The 12,807-nt window shown below is 43.2% G+C and overlaps 1 protein-coding gene across 2 annotated transcripts; it reads left to right on the plus strand.

Moving 5' to 3' along the window:
* The first annotated feature begins 37 nt into the window (after nucleotides 1-37).
* Nucleotides 38-12,456, plus strand: BBOF1 (basal body orientation factor 1). Of its 2 annotated transcripts, XM_054025461.1 has the most exons (11): nucleotides 38-148; nucleotides 405-654; nucleotides 1,911-1,976; nucleotides 2,619-2,762; nucleotides 4,194-4,274; nucleotides 4,703-4,773; nucleotides 5,205-5,349; nucleotides 5,797-6,290; nucleotides 7,234-7,338; nucleotides 8,997-9,071; nucleotides 12,090-12,456. In XM_054025461.1, the coding sequence occupies exons 1-11, from the start codon at nucleotides 117-119 to the stop codon at nucleotides 12,208-12,210; spliced, it is 1,584 nt and encodes a 527-aa protein (XP_053881436.1). In that variant the 5' UTR covers nucleotides 38-116; the 3' UTR covers nucleotides 12,211-12,456. The 2 variants fall into 2 exon arrangements, with proteins under 2 accessions (XP_053881436.1, XP_053881435.1); XM_054025460.1 differs by lacking the exon at nucleotides 38-148 and having other exon boundaries at nucleotides 292-654.
* The last annotated feature ends 351 nt before the right edge of the window (nucleotides 12,457-12,807 follow it).

Below are 12,807 nucleotides of genomic sequence, written 5' to 3' on the forward strand. Positions count from 1 at the left end.
AGTCCCCGCCTTCTAGTCTCCATAGTAACAGGTCGCCGCGAGCTCCTGTCACAAAGATTCCGTAGAGACGGATCCGTGCTGCGAATCGACGCCCGCAACTTCCCGCCGGGGCCAAGATGCGGAAGGGGAAAGGCGCGAAGCGCGGGAGGTAACTGGCAAGCGAGGGAAGTGGAGAGATGAGGGGGCAGGTAACCAGGGTAACGGGGGAAGGGCGGAGCGGGGGGGGAGGAAGGGAAAGGGGGAGGTAAGGGGGGGCGGGAATAGGGAGATAATGGAGCAGGTAACCAGGCAATGCGGGAGCGAAGGGCAGAGGGAGGAGAGGGCAGAGGGAGTCCTTGGGGTCCCAGAGGGGTGGGAGTTCCAGGGGCCTCGGGGTACCCATGTGCCTCAGCTTTTCCTCACAGGCCGAAGAAGGGGGGCAAGGCTGAGTCGAAGGTGGATAAGGAGTCTGAGGCTGAGCGGGCCAAGGCCAATGCAGCGCTATGGGAAGCCCGACTAGAGGTGACCGAGATCTCCCGGGCCGAGTATCGCGAGGCCGCACGTACGCTGGCCAGGAACAATGAGGAGCTGGCATGGCAGCAGCACCGTCTGGAGAAGGACACAGTCGAGGTGATCAGCTTTCTCAAGAAGCAGGATGTGGAGAAAGAAGAGCAGGTATGTGCAGAGAACGAAGAAACCTGTCCACCACTCCCTGCACCCCTCTGAGCATCCACACCAAAGGTGGCGGTGTAGCAGCCTGCAGGCCGATGGATGTCTTGACAGCAGGTTTAGAGGGAGATGCAGACTCTCCACAATGTCCCCAGCAAATGTGAGGTAACCATAGGACCTGCTGCTCATGGTGCACATGCAGCATAAGAGCCTTTTGAAGCAGCTGATAGAACAAATCAAAAATGGCGCACAGGTAATATCATCTTCTATATACCACACATATTCTGCACATGCTCCGGGCAGCTCTGATGAGCATTGTGGGAAAGGTGCAACAATCTGCCAGTCGCACTATGCTTTCGGCGGATGCTGTAAGCAGACAGGGTGAGTTGAGCACATCCAAAAGAAGGATGCTTGGCATGGATGATGTGCATCTTTACTGTTTTCATTCCTCCTTTACTGGAGGAAGCTGCAATTTTCTAGTTTGGAAATATGGACAAGTTTCCTAGTGAAAGTAACTGGATCCAGAATTGCCCAAATATTTAAAGCAGATGTACAGTGTTAATGAGTTATCTTCCCTGCATTAGACCGCCTTTGGCAGGACCAGCAATAGTCAGCCTCTTCTGACACCTGCAGGCCATATTTTAAATATGTGAAGTCAAAGCTAGATGCACATTTGCTCCTGAGACCAGGAGTGTTTTTACAATATCTGTGTAACTTTGTTCTGAGTTTCTCCAATATCAGCCACAGTGATTGATTCTGCTCCCCTGTTGACACTTATAAGGGTTTCTTCAGTAAGAGAGAGTGGGCAGGTCAAAGAGCCTCAACTCCAAACATACAGTACAAGAAGCGGGGGACTGATTCTGGGGTCCCATTGTGGCCCGTGGCCTCATATGCTGCTCTAGTGGCATAGTGGGGGCTGCAGTGGCCTATGAGGAATTCTGCCAACACAGAATCAGTGTAGGGTCAGCGTACACAGTCCTACACAGCCTCCCCCACAGTCCCCACTTAAATCCTATAAATGAGAGGCCTTTTCTGTGTTGCTGTAGCTTTCTTGATGTGATCCCATAAAGAGGCTTGAGGAGGGGTAAACAATTGGGGGAGAGTATCAAAGGGGTAGCCGTGTTAGTCTGGATCTGTAAAAGCAGCAAAGAGTCCTGTGGCACCTTATAGACTAACAGACGTTTTGGAGCATGAGCTTTTGTGGGTGAATACCCACTGAGTTTTCCCCATGATGATGGCTTCTCTATTTTCATCTTGTGCAGATTGCAAAACTGAAGCAACAGCTGGCAGATTTGAAGCAGCAGGCCCAAGAAGAGAATGAGAAAGTGGTGAGTGAACTTTTCTCTTTTCCCTCAGAACGAGGCCTTCACAGCAGGCTGAGCAGTGGTTTTGGTTATAGTAAGTAAGATGAGCAAGTTAGAAAGAGTTGATATGCAGTAAAGGTTTTGAGGTAAACCCTTGGCATGAGGAAAAAACCTGCAAAAGAGAAGTGGGGTGGGGACTATACAAGGCCTTTCTAGCTGTGAGTGTGGTTTGCTATCTCAGATACCAGTAATAATACCTATAGATAAGGTGTGGGCAGAGATACAACAGAAACATGTCTAATTTGCAGACTACAGAAGTCTGCTATTCCCCGCCCTTAAGCAATAAATTGCATGAGGTAGGCTCTTCAAGGACCTCTTGCCCATCCATCCCTAAAAATAACAAGGAACAGAACAGACTGGGAATTGACGTATTATTAAAAGATAGCTCTAAACATAATATTTCTTTCTAGGCCTCCTCTTTTGCTGGTAGTTTGATTCTATCCAACTTGTTGCTTTTCCTTCTAGTGATAAGTCTAATTAATTTAGTGACTTTTTAAAATTCTGCACATAAAAGTTATTAATTTGCATTGGCTGTCCATTTCCAAGAGTGATATTGTTGAATGGTTGTGACTTGTTCCCTTCTTGATTAGAATTTCTGATTTGCAGGCAGAACATTATTCTGTGCAGTTGAAGGATCTGGAGGAGAAATTCAGCAAAAAAGCCAGAGAAATTGGCTTAATTCAGTTGGAACTGAAAACAATAAAAGAATTTCGCAAGAAGAAAGCACATATGGAGAAGGAACTGGAAGATGTAAGTTTGTCATAAGTGTTAATTTTGGATGTTTTAATGGCCTGAAAGCAATACTAACACAATCTAATTTAAAACTGTTAATTCGACATGGTAACCTGTACTGGTACTAACTACATGCTCTACATGATTTTGTCTGTAACGATTTATATGAGAAGTGATACTGCCACCTTTACGGCATGGTGAGTGACTGTTATGGAAAGAACATCAGATGCACCAGGCTGATTTATTAGACTGTTTACTGCAACCAGGGCTTACTGTGAGTGTAGAAAGCACTATATTGGTCAGACTTATATGTTCCTGAACTAGTATATAGTTTGGGGGAGACCATATAAAGTCAGCATTATTTGACCTAAAAAGAATCAGTATGTTTTTTGAACTTGGCTGGTTAGTACAGGAATAATTTCCAACTTCAGCCAGGTGGTGGCTTCTTCAATTGCTTCTGCCCCCAGCACAACAAATGGAAAGATTGCTACTAAAAGGTTTATTCTAGCTTCAATACTGAGGACAAATACAACAAATGTTCAATCTGCAAACGTCTTGAGAAAAATATAGGGCCAAATCCAAGCCCTATAATAAAGTATCTAGTACTTGTAGTGATGGTTATCCATAGATCTCAAAGCTGTTTACAGAGGTGAGTTTGGATTGCTAACATTTGACTCGTACCCTTCTGCACTAGGCCAGGATTGCAGGGCCTGGGATCCAGTCAATTTATATACCAGAAGGGGCTTACGCCTCCTTTAAGAATATGTACAGAAGACCTAGTATTTGGGCTATAAGCACCATAGGGTTTATAAATGATATAACATGATTTCTCAATACCCAGTTCAATAGGCAGATTGAATGCAGTGACTGCCTTATCTCTTGACACAAGTAAGTCACTTAGATTGTAAACTATTTAGGGCAGAGACTATCATTTGCTATGTGTCCGTATAGTGCCTCGCACAATGGAGCCCTGATCCATGATTGGAACCTCTTTGGTGCCACAATACAAATAATAAATAATTTTTTAGAAGTAAGGTATGAAATATACCTTTCTGCAGAATTTTCTCAAAGAAATTGGGGTACTGGGTTTTGGATAGCACAGATGACTGAATGAATAGAAAGAATGTAACTAGCTGTGTGAGACTGGGGAGAGTTTTACAAGGGTCTATGCCGTGTTCTGTATATTTATTAACAGACTAGTGGAAAGTATGCTAATGAAGCTTGAGAATGATTTAAAAACAAGGGAGCTGGTAAATTATGAAAGGGAAGGAAAGTGTAACATGACTAAAGAGAGGTAGAGAAGAGGCAGAGATTATGCAAGGAGCTGACGAGGGCCTGATAAGTACAAGACAAAAACTGGGAGATGCCTCTCCAGACAGTTTCATCTACACTTTTATCTAAAAGGCTGAAATACAGCACGATTGTTAAAGGGATTTTTTTAAATCATAGATAAAAGAGAATATGAGAATCTCAAACAGGGAACATCAGGAGACTCTTGGAAGGCTGGAGAACAGGTTCATTGAAGAAAAGGTACAGTGCCTTACAAAGGATTTAGGAATCTCATATTAGAACAATATGACTTTCCCTATTGACCCAGGTTTGAGTTGCTTTGGCTGTTGTTTGATGAACATTTTACAATCATCAGTGTTTGTAAAAAAAAAAAATACAATAAGATGATGTGGCAATTGGGTGCAGCTTTCCAGGGAAAGTCACAGGAGCATCAGGATCCCTGAGGGGCCATATAATTGCTCTGTTCCCACTCCCACGGGGAGGTGGTTTCAGTGCCCTCAAGAGGGGCATGTGACTGCTCACTCCCTCTCTTCCTCTAGGATACAGGGTTGCATCAGCGGCCAGTTTAATCCCATGTATGTGAGTTTAGAAAAATGCTTTGTGTCTGATTTTATCTTTAGTACCACATAGTCTCAGTCTGTATTTAAACAGCCTTTTCTTCCCTTCAGCAACTACTAGAAAGAGAGGCTGAGAAGAAGATAGTAATGCTGGCAGAGAGAGCCCACCATGAGGCCATTGTGTAAGCCATTTGCGTTATCTGTTCCCCAGTTACAATGAGGAGTCAGAAAGCCAGTGTAACTCTTGGTCTTACAAATAACTGCCAGGCAGCCAACACTACTATACACAACAGGGACCCTTTGTGGGAAAATGGGTAAGGGCCTTTGGCTGCATCTATATTACTTTCACACTTTAAATGCAGGCACCATCACCATCCGAACATCTCTACCATAAGACTAATTTCGGCTCCAGTCCAGATACTGAGGCATTGCTGTCTCAGTGACACTTCCATGATCCCCCATCTTCTGGTACAGCCCTGGTGCTGGAAGCGAAGCTGTCTCAGTGATAGTCCTATAAATTAATTCTCTCTCTGAAATTAGGGTATTGATTTTAATATAGGAAGACCCAAAAGGCTGTGATGTCACCTCTTGTGTTTTGTTTCGCCTTCTCCAGGCAGTTAGACAGCACTGGGAGAGCAGTGTTTAAGGAGAATGTTCGTCTTCAGGAGGCTCTTGCTTATCACCTGAAGGAGACAGAGGAGCTAAAAAAAATCAAGAAGCAGCTAGAAGAGGACAGAGCTTTTCTTCTGCAGGAGAAGGTTCCTGCTCTGATTTCTAATTCTATTTCATTCTTCCCTAGGAAGGGGCCCTTGAAATCCAAATTCTGGATACAGATGCAAGTTCATTGGGACTAGCACCTTTCCAAGTCAGACCCATCCACAATTTACTGGATTTTGGAGCTATCTTAAGAGACATGAGGCTCTTATTCTGTTCTTTTAATTGTGGAGGAGAAAATAGAAAACGTTTCCTATAGTGCCCCTCTAAGAGGAGTTCAGTGTGTACAATGGGGAGTGTGCAGATCAGACACTCTTCAACTTGCTTCTCTTGCAGGCAGAGCCCTGACCCAGATTACTACTCGCACTCCAGCATGGAAGTGCTGGAGTATCCATCAGTCTAATGTAACCCATGTGCTGTTATTGTTGAAAGAATTCTGAGGTTCAGGGTGACCAAGATAAGAATCCAAATAATTTTCTCTTGTCCTTTAGGAAACCAATGAGAGTTTGGTTCAGGAAAAGGTCCGGCAAGTCACTCTGCAAAAAGCACAGATCCAAGCACTGCAGCACAAGGTGGAGAGACTGGAGATGGCACTAGGTCACATGACCCAAGAATTTGAAACAGAAATTCAGAAGACACGGCATCAGGCTTTAGTTGAAAACCAGGCAGGCATGGTAGAGATCAACAAGCTGCAGCAGCTGCTGGAGATGAAGGATCGGGAGATGAATCGAGTGAAGAAACTGGCCAAAAACATCCTGGATGAGAGGAGTGAGGTAGAGAGTTTCTTCTTAGAAGCTCTGGACCAGGTGAAGCGTGAGATTGTGTCGAGCAGGAAGTGCTACAAGCAGGTGGCCCAAGCTGCCTATCAGAAGAAAATGATGGAGGCATTTGCAGGGAAGGAAGAGTACCCCAAAATCAGAACGTTTAACAACAACGCTTACAGCACAAATAGTGTGTACAAGGACCTGCAGGAGGCAGAGAAATGGTACATGTAACATCAGATGATTTAGTGTCCATCTCCCTGGCTCATAGGAATGAAACCTAAGTCTTAAAAATCCCTGTGTAGTAACAATAACCTGATTAATAATCTCTGTGGAGGCTGCTGTGATGGGAGGGAAGGAAAGAAGTTCAGCATTGGAGGGGAGGCTGCAGACCCAACCGTTCAGGACTGACTGCTGCTGCAGACCTGGCAGAACACAATAGAAAGGGCAACATTAACACTGAACCTAAAAATGACAATTAAATGCCAGCGCTGTTATTTATTTCTTTGCTGATCATTTTAATGTGTTTTTCTTGCAACCTCTGTCTCCCTTGCCTCCCTGTGGGCCAAAAGCCTCAGTTGCACACCTCCCTTGACCTCTTCTCAAAGCAGTTCTTCATTGTCAATACAAAAATCTGTGGCACAATGGAAACTGAAAAAGGGGCAACTGTATAAAATAAATGTAATATAATATCAAAATCAATAACACACAAGCTACTGTACTGATTGTTTTATACCTTTTTAAATTTAATTTAATAAAAGCCTCTGGTTTTGAAATTTATCTGAAGATGCCACAAAATTTCCAGAATGTCCATCAGACTGCAGCAGAATTTAGGTACTTTGCCATAGAATTTAGGTCCAATTTTTGCAGACTACATGGGGCCTTTCTTAGAGGTAAAAGCCCTATATTTTATTCTTGATTAAAACCTGTGGAATTTAAAGAGGTGGGGAAGATTGATCAAGGTGTATAGTCCATCTCCTGCCAATGCAGGATTATTTTCTGCTTACATATCATTGACCAGCTGGGTGAAACTTAGGATTTTCAATCATAGCTCTGAATTTCCTATGTGTCCACTGTTCAGAAAAAGGGAGATTTTATGCTGGATGGTAAGAGTTTTGTTTGGTCTTATTCTCCTACTACATTGATCTGCTCTCTGATGTTTTTCAGGACAAATATCCAGCAAGGGAAGGTGGATATTGGCCAGTTGACATGGGAGCAGAAGGAATGTGTTCTGAGGTTACTCTTTGCAAGAATGAATGGTCGGGAGCGACGGTAATGCTCTGTTTCTATGGTAGTAGATGGACACAGAGCTCTTCCTGTGATTCCAGGGTGATTGCTTGGATTCCCCCATTCTGGAGCTAATGCTGAACCTGTCCTAAGCAGTAATTGTGCAGGCTGAGAGAAAGATATTCCCGCTCAATTTGGAGAAGGGAATTTTAGCTAATTTTAGTCTTACTCTAGGTTGAGCTACTAAGTCTTCATGTGTAGTTTAGGATACCTCTGAAGAGGAAGAAAAGTAGCTGTAGTAGTGAAGAGGACAGAGAGGCGTCCTAGAGTCTAGACCAACGAAATGGGATTAATTTTATTCACACTGCTTAACTGATTCCTGCTTATCTTTAGCAAGTGAACATAAAGAGATAATCTATTCAGTTAATGACAGAAGTGTCCCATAAACAGAATGAAAGCTGTGCTTTGTCTGTGGCAAAGCTAAAGAATCTGGCCAATCATAAAAAAGTTAAAAATGTGTTGAAATTTTCACGAACTGGCCATTAAAATTGTACTCACAATATAGCTCATGTTGCTATTTACATTCAGAATTTGTGAAAGTAGCTTTAGAAGTCTCTTTGAAAACTTGATTTACAAACTGGAAACTGAAAGGTTAAGAAACATAAATCATGCTTGCATGTATTAAAGAATATATAGGTGATCTCAAATACTAATCTAAAATGCTTTATGTGCAATGTGGGAGTGTAAAGGGTGAGGTGGGACTAGTAACTTTTACACTTTGAGTGTGTTTGTTGAAATTCTGAGCCTTAGTGTTACATGAATGGAAGTTTTGACCATTTTGTTTCCTTTTTACAGTAGAGATTAAAAACATATCTAACTATATAAAATATATAAAAACATTTGTGTGTGTGCATGGTAACTAAAAAGTGACACTGATCAGTCCCATTTCATTGTCCAAGATGACAGGGAAACTCATGACAAAAAAAAGCTCCAACAAACACCATTAGTGGGAATACAGCTGGATGCTATATTAGAAATGTGTTCACTTTTGATAATCTTACATATAGCAGAGTTTTATAGGGTCATGTCCAATTAATGTATTTCATTTAGGGAAAACACCATGTTCTACTCACTTTTCATGCTTTGCTCACAAACTGGATTTGGAAAACCAAAATCTGTCATTTAAACTTCATTTTCTGTTGTTTTTGACTAAGATAAACTTAATATTAGATATATCATCTGCTAAGGGAGTCTGTTTGTTCCCTGTAAATCAGAAGGGGAATGGACTTGATGAGCTAATCACTGAGTCATGGTCACTGAAGTTAGAAATTGAATTAATGTCCAGAGTGGCTAAATAGGGGGGGATAATCTAGGCTCTGTAAATAAAGAGTTGAAACAGCCGTCCCCTGTATGCCTGTAGTTAGAACTGAGTGGCAGAGCAGAAACTTGCTGTACTTTATCTTTGAACTCTGCATTTCTGTCTCTCTCTCAATCACTCCTTACTGTAGCAGGAAGACTTTAGCAGCAAAACACAAGTTGCATTGTCTAGATTAAAGTACACCTAGCACCAGACTAGCACTTCCTGCTGCTATTCATCTTCCCTTAGATAGTGAGGAAGAGAGATAGGTATGGCGTAGAGAGAAGCCTCTTAGTACACGTTACACTTAATCCATATTTCTCCTGCCTTTGTTTCCTCCTCACAGGAAAGGCAAACATGTTTTGGTCCCTTCAGCTCCAGCTGCTATTACTCCTAGTTCTGAAGAAAGAAACAAAACTAGGTAAGATATTATATTTTTATAGCACTCTGGCTAGGTACTTCTGCAGCCTCCATTAACACAACACCCAAGCACCTCCAACATATTTAAAAATAGAAATATAATCATCTTTCCCTTCCATCTTTCCCAGCATGAAAGAGAAATACTTTGCTTAGTCTGAAGGTTTTTGTTTGCTTGTTTGTGCTGGTCTGCATGTGAAGACATGTTTGAGGGAAATTTAAGTTGAAAAGATTCATTTTGCTTTTAGTTCTGAATGTGTAGTCTATAGTCATTCCTATCTCTTCTGTTTGCGAGTTCTGGACTCTAGGTCCAGCTGCTCCATTCTGTCTCCTTCACTCAGAAGCTTCCCCTTTACTAGTCAACAGCTTCATTATTCTTGGACAACATAGTTATTGTGAGGGGTCATGTTTGCACAGGGAGAGGCAATTACTTAGGTAGCAGAGAGCTTTGAGTATCAGTAGAAAGGCCTTGAGCTAGATTCTCCATTCAGGATAGAGCTATTGAAGAGAGTGGAATCCCAAGATTAAGTGTTCAGTGACCTGTGCAGCTAAACAGATGGATTTCTGTGATCTGTACCAGTTAATGCTTTTTCGGAGTGTGTGAACTTGTTCCTATATATAATGAATAGCAGCTAGCAAGGGTGGAGGTCACAGATGCCTAGTCTGTGTGTGATGGGATGGGATTCAATCTTCTGCCTGGTTTGAATGACACTTTAGTCCAATTATGCCTGCTATATTGGTGAAAGCACCTCATGGCAGGTGTCTTATTTAAATATAGACGTCCTCTCTCTCTAATGTTCTAGGCACACAAAGGCCATCCTTCCTCTCTCTTCCTCAGTTCAGCTATTGCTGCCTGGATAGCAGAAATAGGAATTAGTCCTATTTATGTCTGGGAGCCTGGTTTTTCGTAGGTGCAGGCTCTGATACAACCACACACCTAGTTGAATGGTTATTCTCCTAAGCATGGGATATATAACATTATCATATGGCATAAGTGTAGGCGTATGATGCATTGTCACTAACTGCTGCAAGCGTGCCAGATGTTGTGGAGATAGCACACACTGTCCCCTGGAACTTACAATCTAATATTGGCATATACACAATGACCAGATAAAATTCAAAAATAGGAGCACTGACTTATTTCCTTTAGGGCAAGATCCTTAGCACTCTGCAAGGAGACTGGGTGGCTCTTTGGCATAAAGAGGGGCGGGAGTTCCAAGTGTGAGGACTGGCATGGGAGAGGGCACAAAAAAGAGAGTAGGAGTCAGCAAATGAGCCAGTTAAGCAGGTGACTTGGCAGGAGTATAGGCAGCAACACTTCTCCTTCCCCAGCCAGTTGTTTCATCAGCCTGCTGCATGTTGTCATTTAGCCATGACTGTACACTCCTCTGGGGCAGAGACTATCTCTTTACTACGTTTGTGAAACCCCCAGCACATTAGGGACCCAAGCAGGGGGGCCTTTAAGCACAACTGTAATTCAAATAAGAATAGGGATGAAAGCAGGAGTACAGGTGCAGTATTGGAGGAGAATCTTACACAGGATGTGGAAGGTTAAAAAAAATAGTGAAAAGATCAGTGCATTTATTGTTTATATTGCAATAGCACCTAGATACCTCATTCAGAAATGAGGCCCGTTGTGCCGGGCACTGTACAAACAGATAGAAAAACAATGGAGTAGCTTGAGTTGAAAATGGAGGTTAAGAAAAGACTCAAAGTCAGGGCAACAGCAATAAGATAAGGCAAATACATGATCCAATGCTTGATCTGACAAAATTAATTTTTTTTTTTTTTAAACCTCTATTTTTCCCACTGTGATTTTGTTTAAAACCTTCACCTATTTCCTTTTTAATTTAAAAATTGTCTACTTTTAAAAACATTTAAACCCATTCCCTTGAATGCAAGTGAGGATTTTAGAGATGGCATTTGGTGTAGAGCAGCAGGCTGGAAAAAGCGAGATGGGCAGTTGTAGTACAGTAGAATCTCAAGAGTTGCAGACACCTCAGAAACGGAGGTTGCTCTGAAATGTTCATGACTCCAAACAAGATGTTATGGGATGCTCCTCAGGGTGGACTGCGTGGAGCAGGGGCTCACACCTGTGCCTACGAATCTCAGTCTTCACATCCTACCTGTAAGTGGCTGCCTAGCGAGTTGGGAGAGGCAGCTGGTTCTAGCCCCCTGGCTGCAAGGGTGAGGAGTGAGGCACCCTGGGGCATTCTGCATCAGTGGGCGTGCAGTGCCGGCTGTGACCCTTTAAAAGTGAGCTGCTCCTCTAGAGCGCAGCACACAGGGAGGAGCTCGGGCACCAGCTCAAGTAGCTCACACTCCAGAAACAGCTCAGTTAGCTTCTTTCCCGGGTTGGACTGAGCTTTCAAGATTGCGGGGGGAGGGGGGAAGAGGACAGCACCCTTGGCTTACAGGAAAGTGGGGAGCTGCTCCTATTCTGTGCCTGTGAACCTCAGCATCTTCACCTCCCGCCTGTAAGTGGCTGCCCACCTTGTGGCAAGTAAGGGGTGGTGGGGACAGGCAGCCCAGATGTGCTTACCTTTAAGATGCGATACCGCCAGAGTAAAGTATTTGCGGAGGTTTTCGGGGTGTGTGTGTGTGAGAGTGTGAGTGAGAGAGAGACAGAGAATAGGGGGGTTGTTTCTGCTGGTGCCTGATTGCTTACTTCTAGTTCCACATGGTGTCTAGTTGACAGGTCAGTTCGTAACTCTGGTGTTCATAGCTTTGAGGTTCTACTGTATTCAAGGTGAGAGGTAACCTTGATGTTAACGAGGATGTTCTTGGCAATGGGAAAGGATGGATTTTTAGTTTGTAAAGGAAGGAGCTGACAGGATTTGGTAAGAGCCTGAAGGGGGTGGGAGACGAGAGAAGCCTGATTGATAAGGGAAGAAAATGGAGATTTGAAAGCATAAGCTTACATCTTACTAGAGGTTACTGTTTAGCCCCTTCCCTCCCCACCACGTATGGTGGAACAGCAGCATGTTATTGCTGATTCATCTGCAAAGCTTTACCTTTGCAGCACTGAAAACATTGCTCCCAGCCTGACCTTCATCACGCAGCAGTTCCCAGTATCAGAGCCCTCTTCTCATGGAGCAATCCTTCCAGATATTGAGATGGTAACGTCACAGACAGCACAGTAAGGTGGCCGTAGTCTCTGATTGAACAAGACGTAAGGTAATGATGGTTACTGCCTCATCTGCACGTTTTCTTCTGGGACGCTTGTGTAAGTGGAATGATGCTACAGCTGTGAAATCATTAATATCCCCATTTTAGTGTGGTGTTGGTTTGGCTTTCATTTGAAACCAGCCTGAAAGGGGACTGTAAATTAATTTTATAAACACATGTTTAAGGTTTTTTCCTCTAAAATAAAAAAATCTTTTATTCTTCCCCTGGCTCAAGTTCTGTAGGTGGGTAGGGTTTCCCCAGCTGCCCAATGGAATCTGGGTTGGAGGCTGGGATGGCACAAAAGGTGCGTCACTGCATTCTGATGAAGATCTCTTTCTGCTCTGGAGTAAAAGTGTTTTGTATGAGCATAAAGAGCATTTGGAATGAAGTGATATGTACGTGGAACCAGCAAAAGTCTTCCTGGCAGAAGTGAGCTCTGTGTAAAAGGAAGTGGCGACTTGGATCCAAGCAGATTTAGTAATAGGATCAATGGCGCAGCTGACCCCAAGAGGCAAATTAACACTATATCCAGACAAGGTCTTATTCAAAAACAAACAAACAAAAACCCAAAA

The sequence above is a fragment of the Malaclemys terrapin genome, chromosome 4, assembly GCF_027887155.1.
Source record: "Malaclemys terrapin pileata isolate rMalTer1 chromosome 4, rMalTer1.hap1, whole genome shotgun sequence".
Lineage (NCBI taxonomy): Eukaryota > Metazoa > Chordata > Testudines > Emydidae > Malaclemys > Malaclemys terrapin.

Excerpts from the sequence above, each read along its gene's own strand:
- BBOF1 (XM_054025460.1), top strand. The coding sequence starts at position 292 with ATGCGGGAGCGAAGGGCAGAGGGAGGAGAGGGCAGAGGGAGTCCTTGG. Across the intron at positions 5,350-5,796 it reads CTTTTCTTCTGCAGGAGAAG|GAAACCAATGAGAGTTTGGT; the intron begins GTTCCTGCTCTG and ends CTTGTCCTTTAG. Across the intron at positions 6,291-7,233 it reads CTGCAGGAGGCAGAGAAATG|GACAAATATCCAGCAAGGGA; the intron begins GTACATGTAACA and ends GATGTTTTTCAG.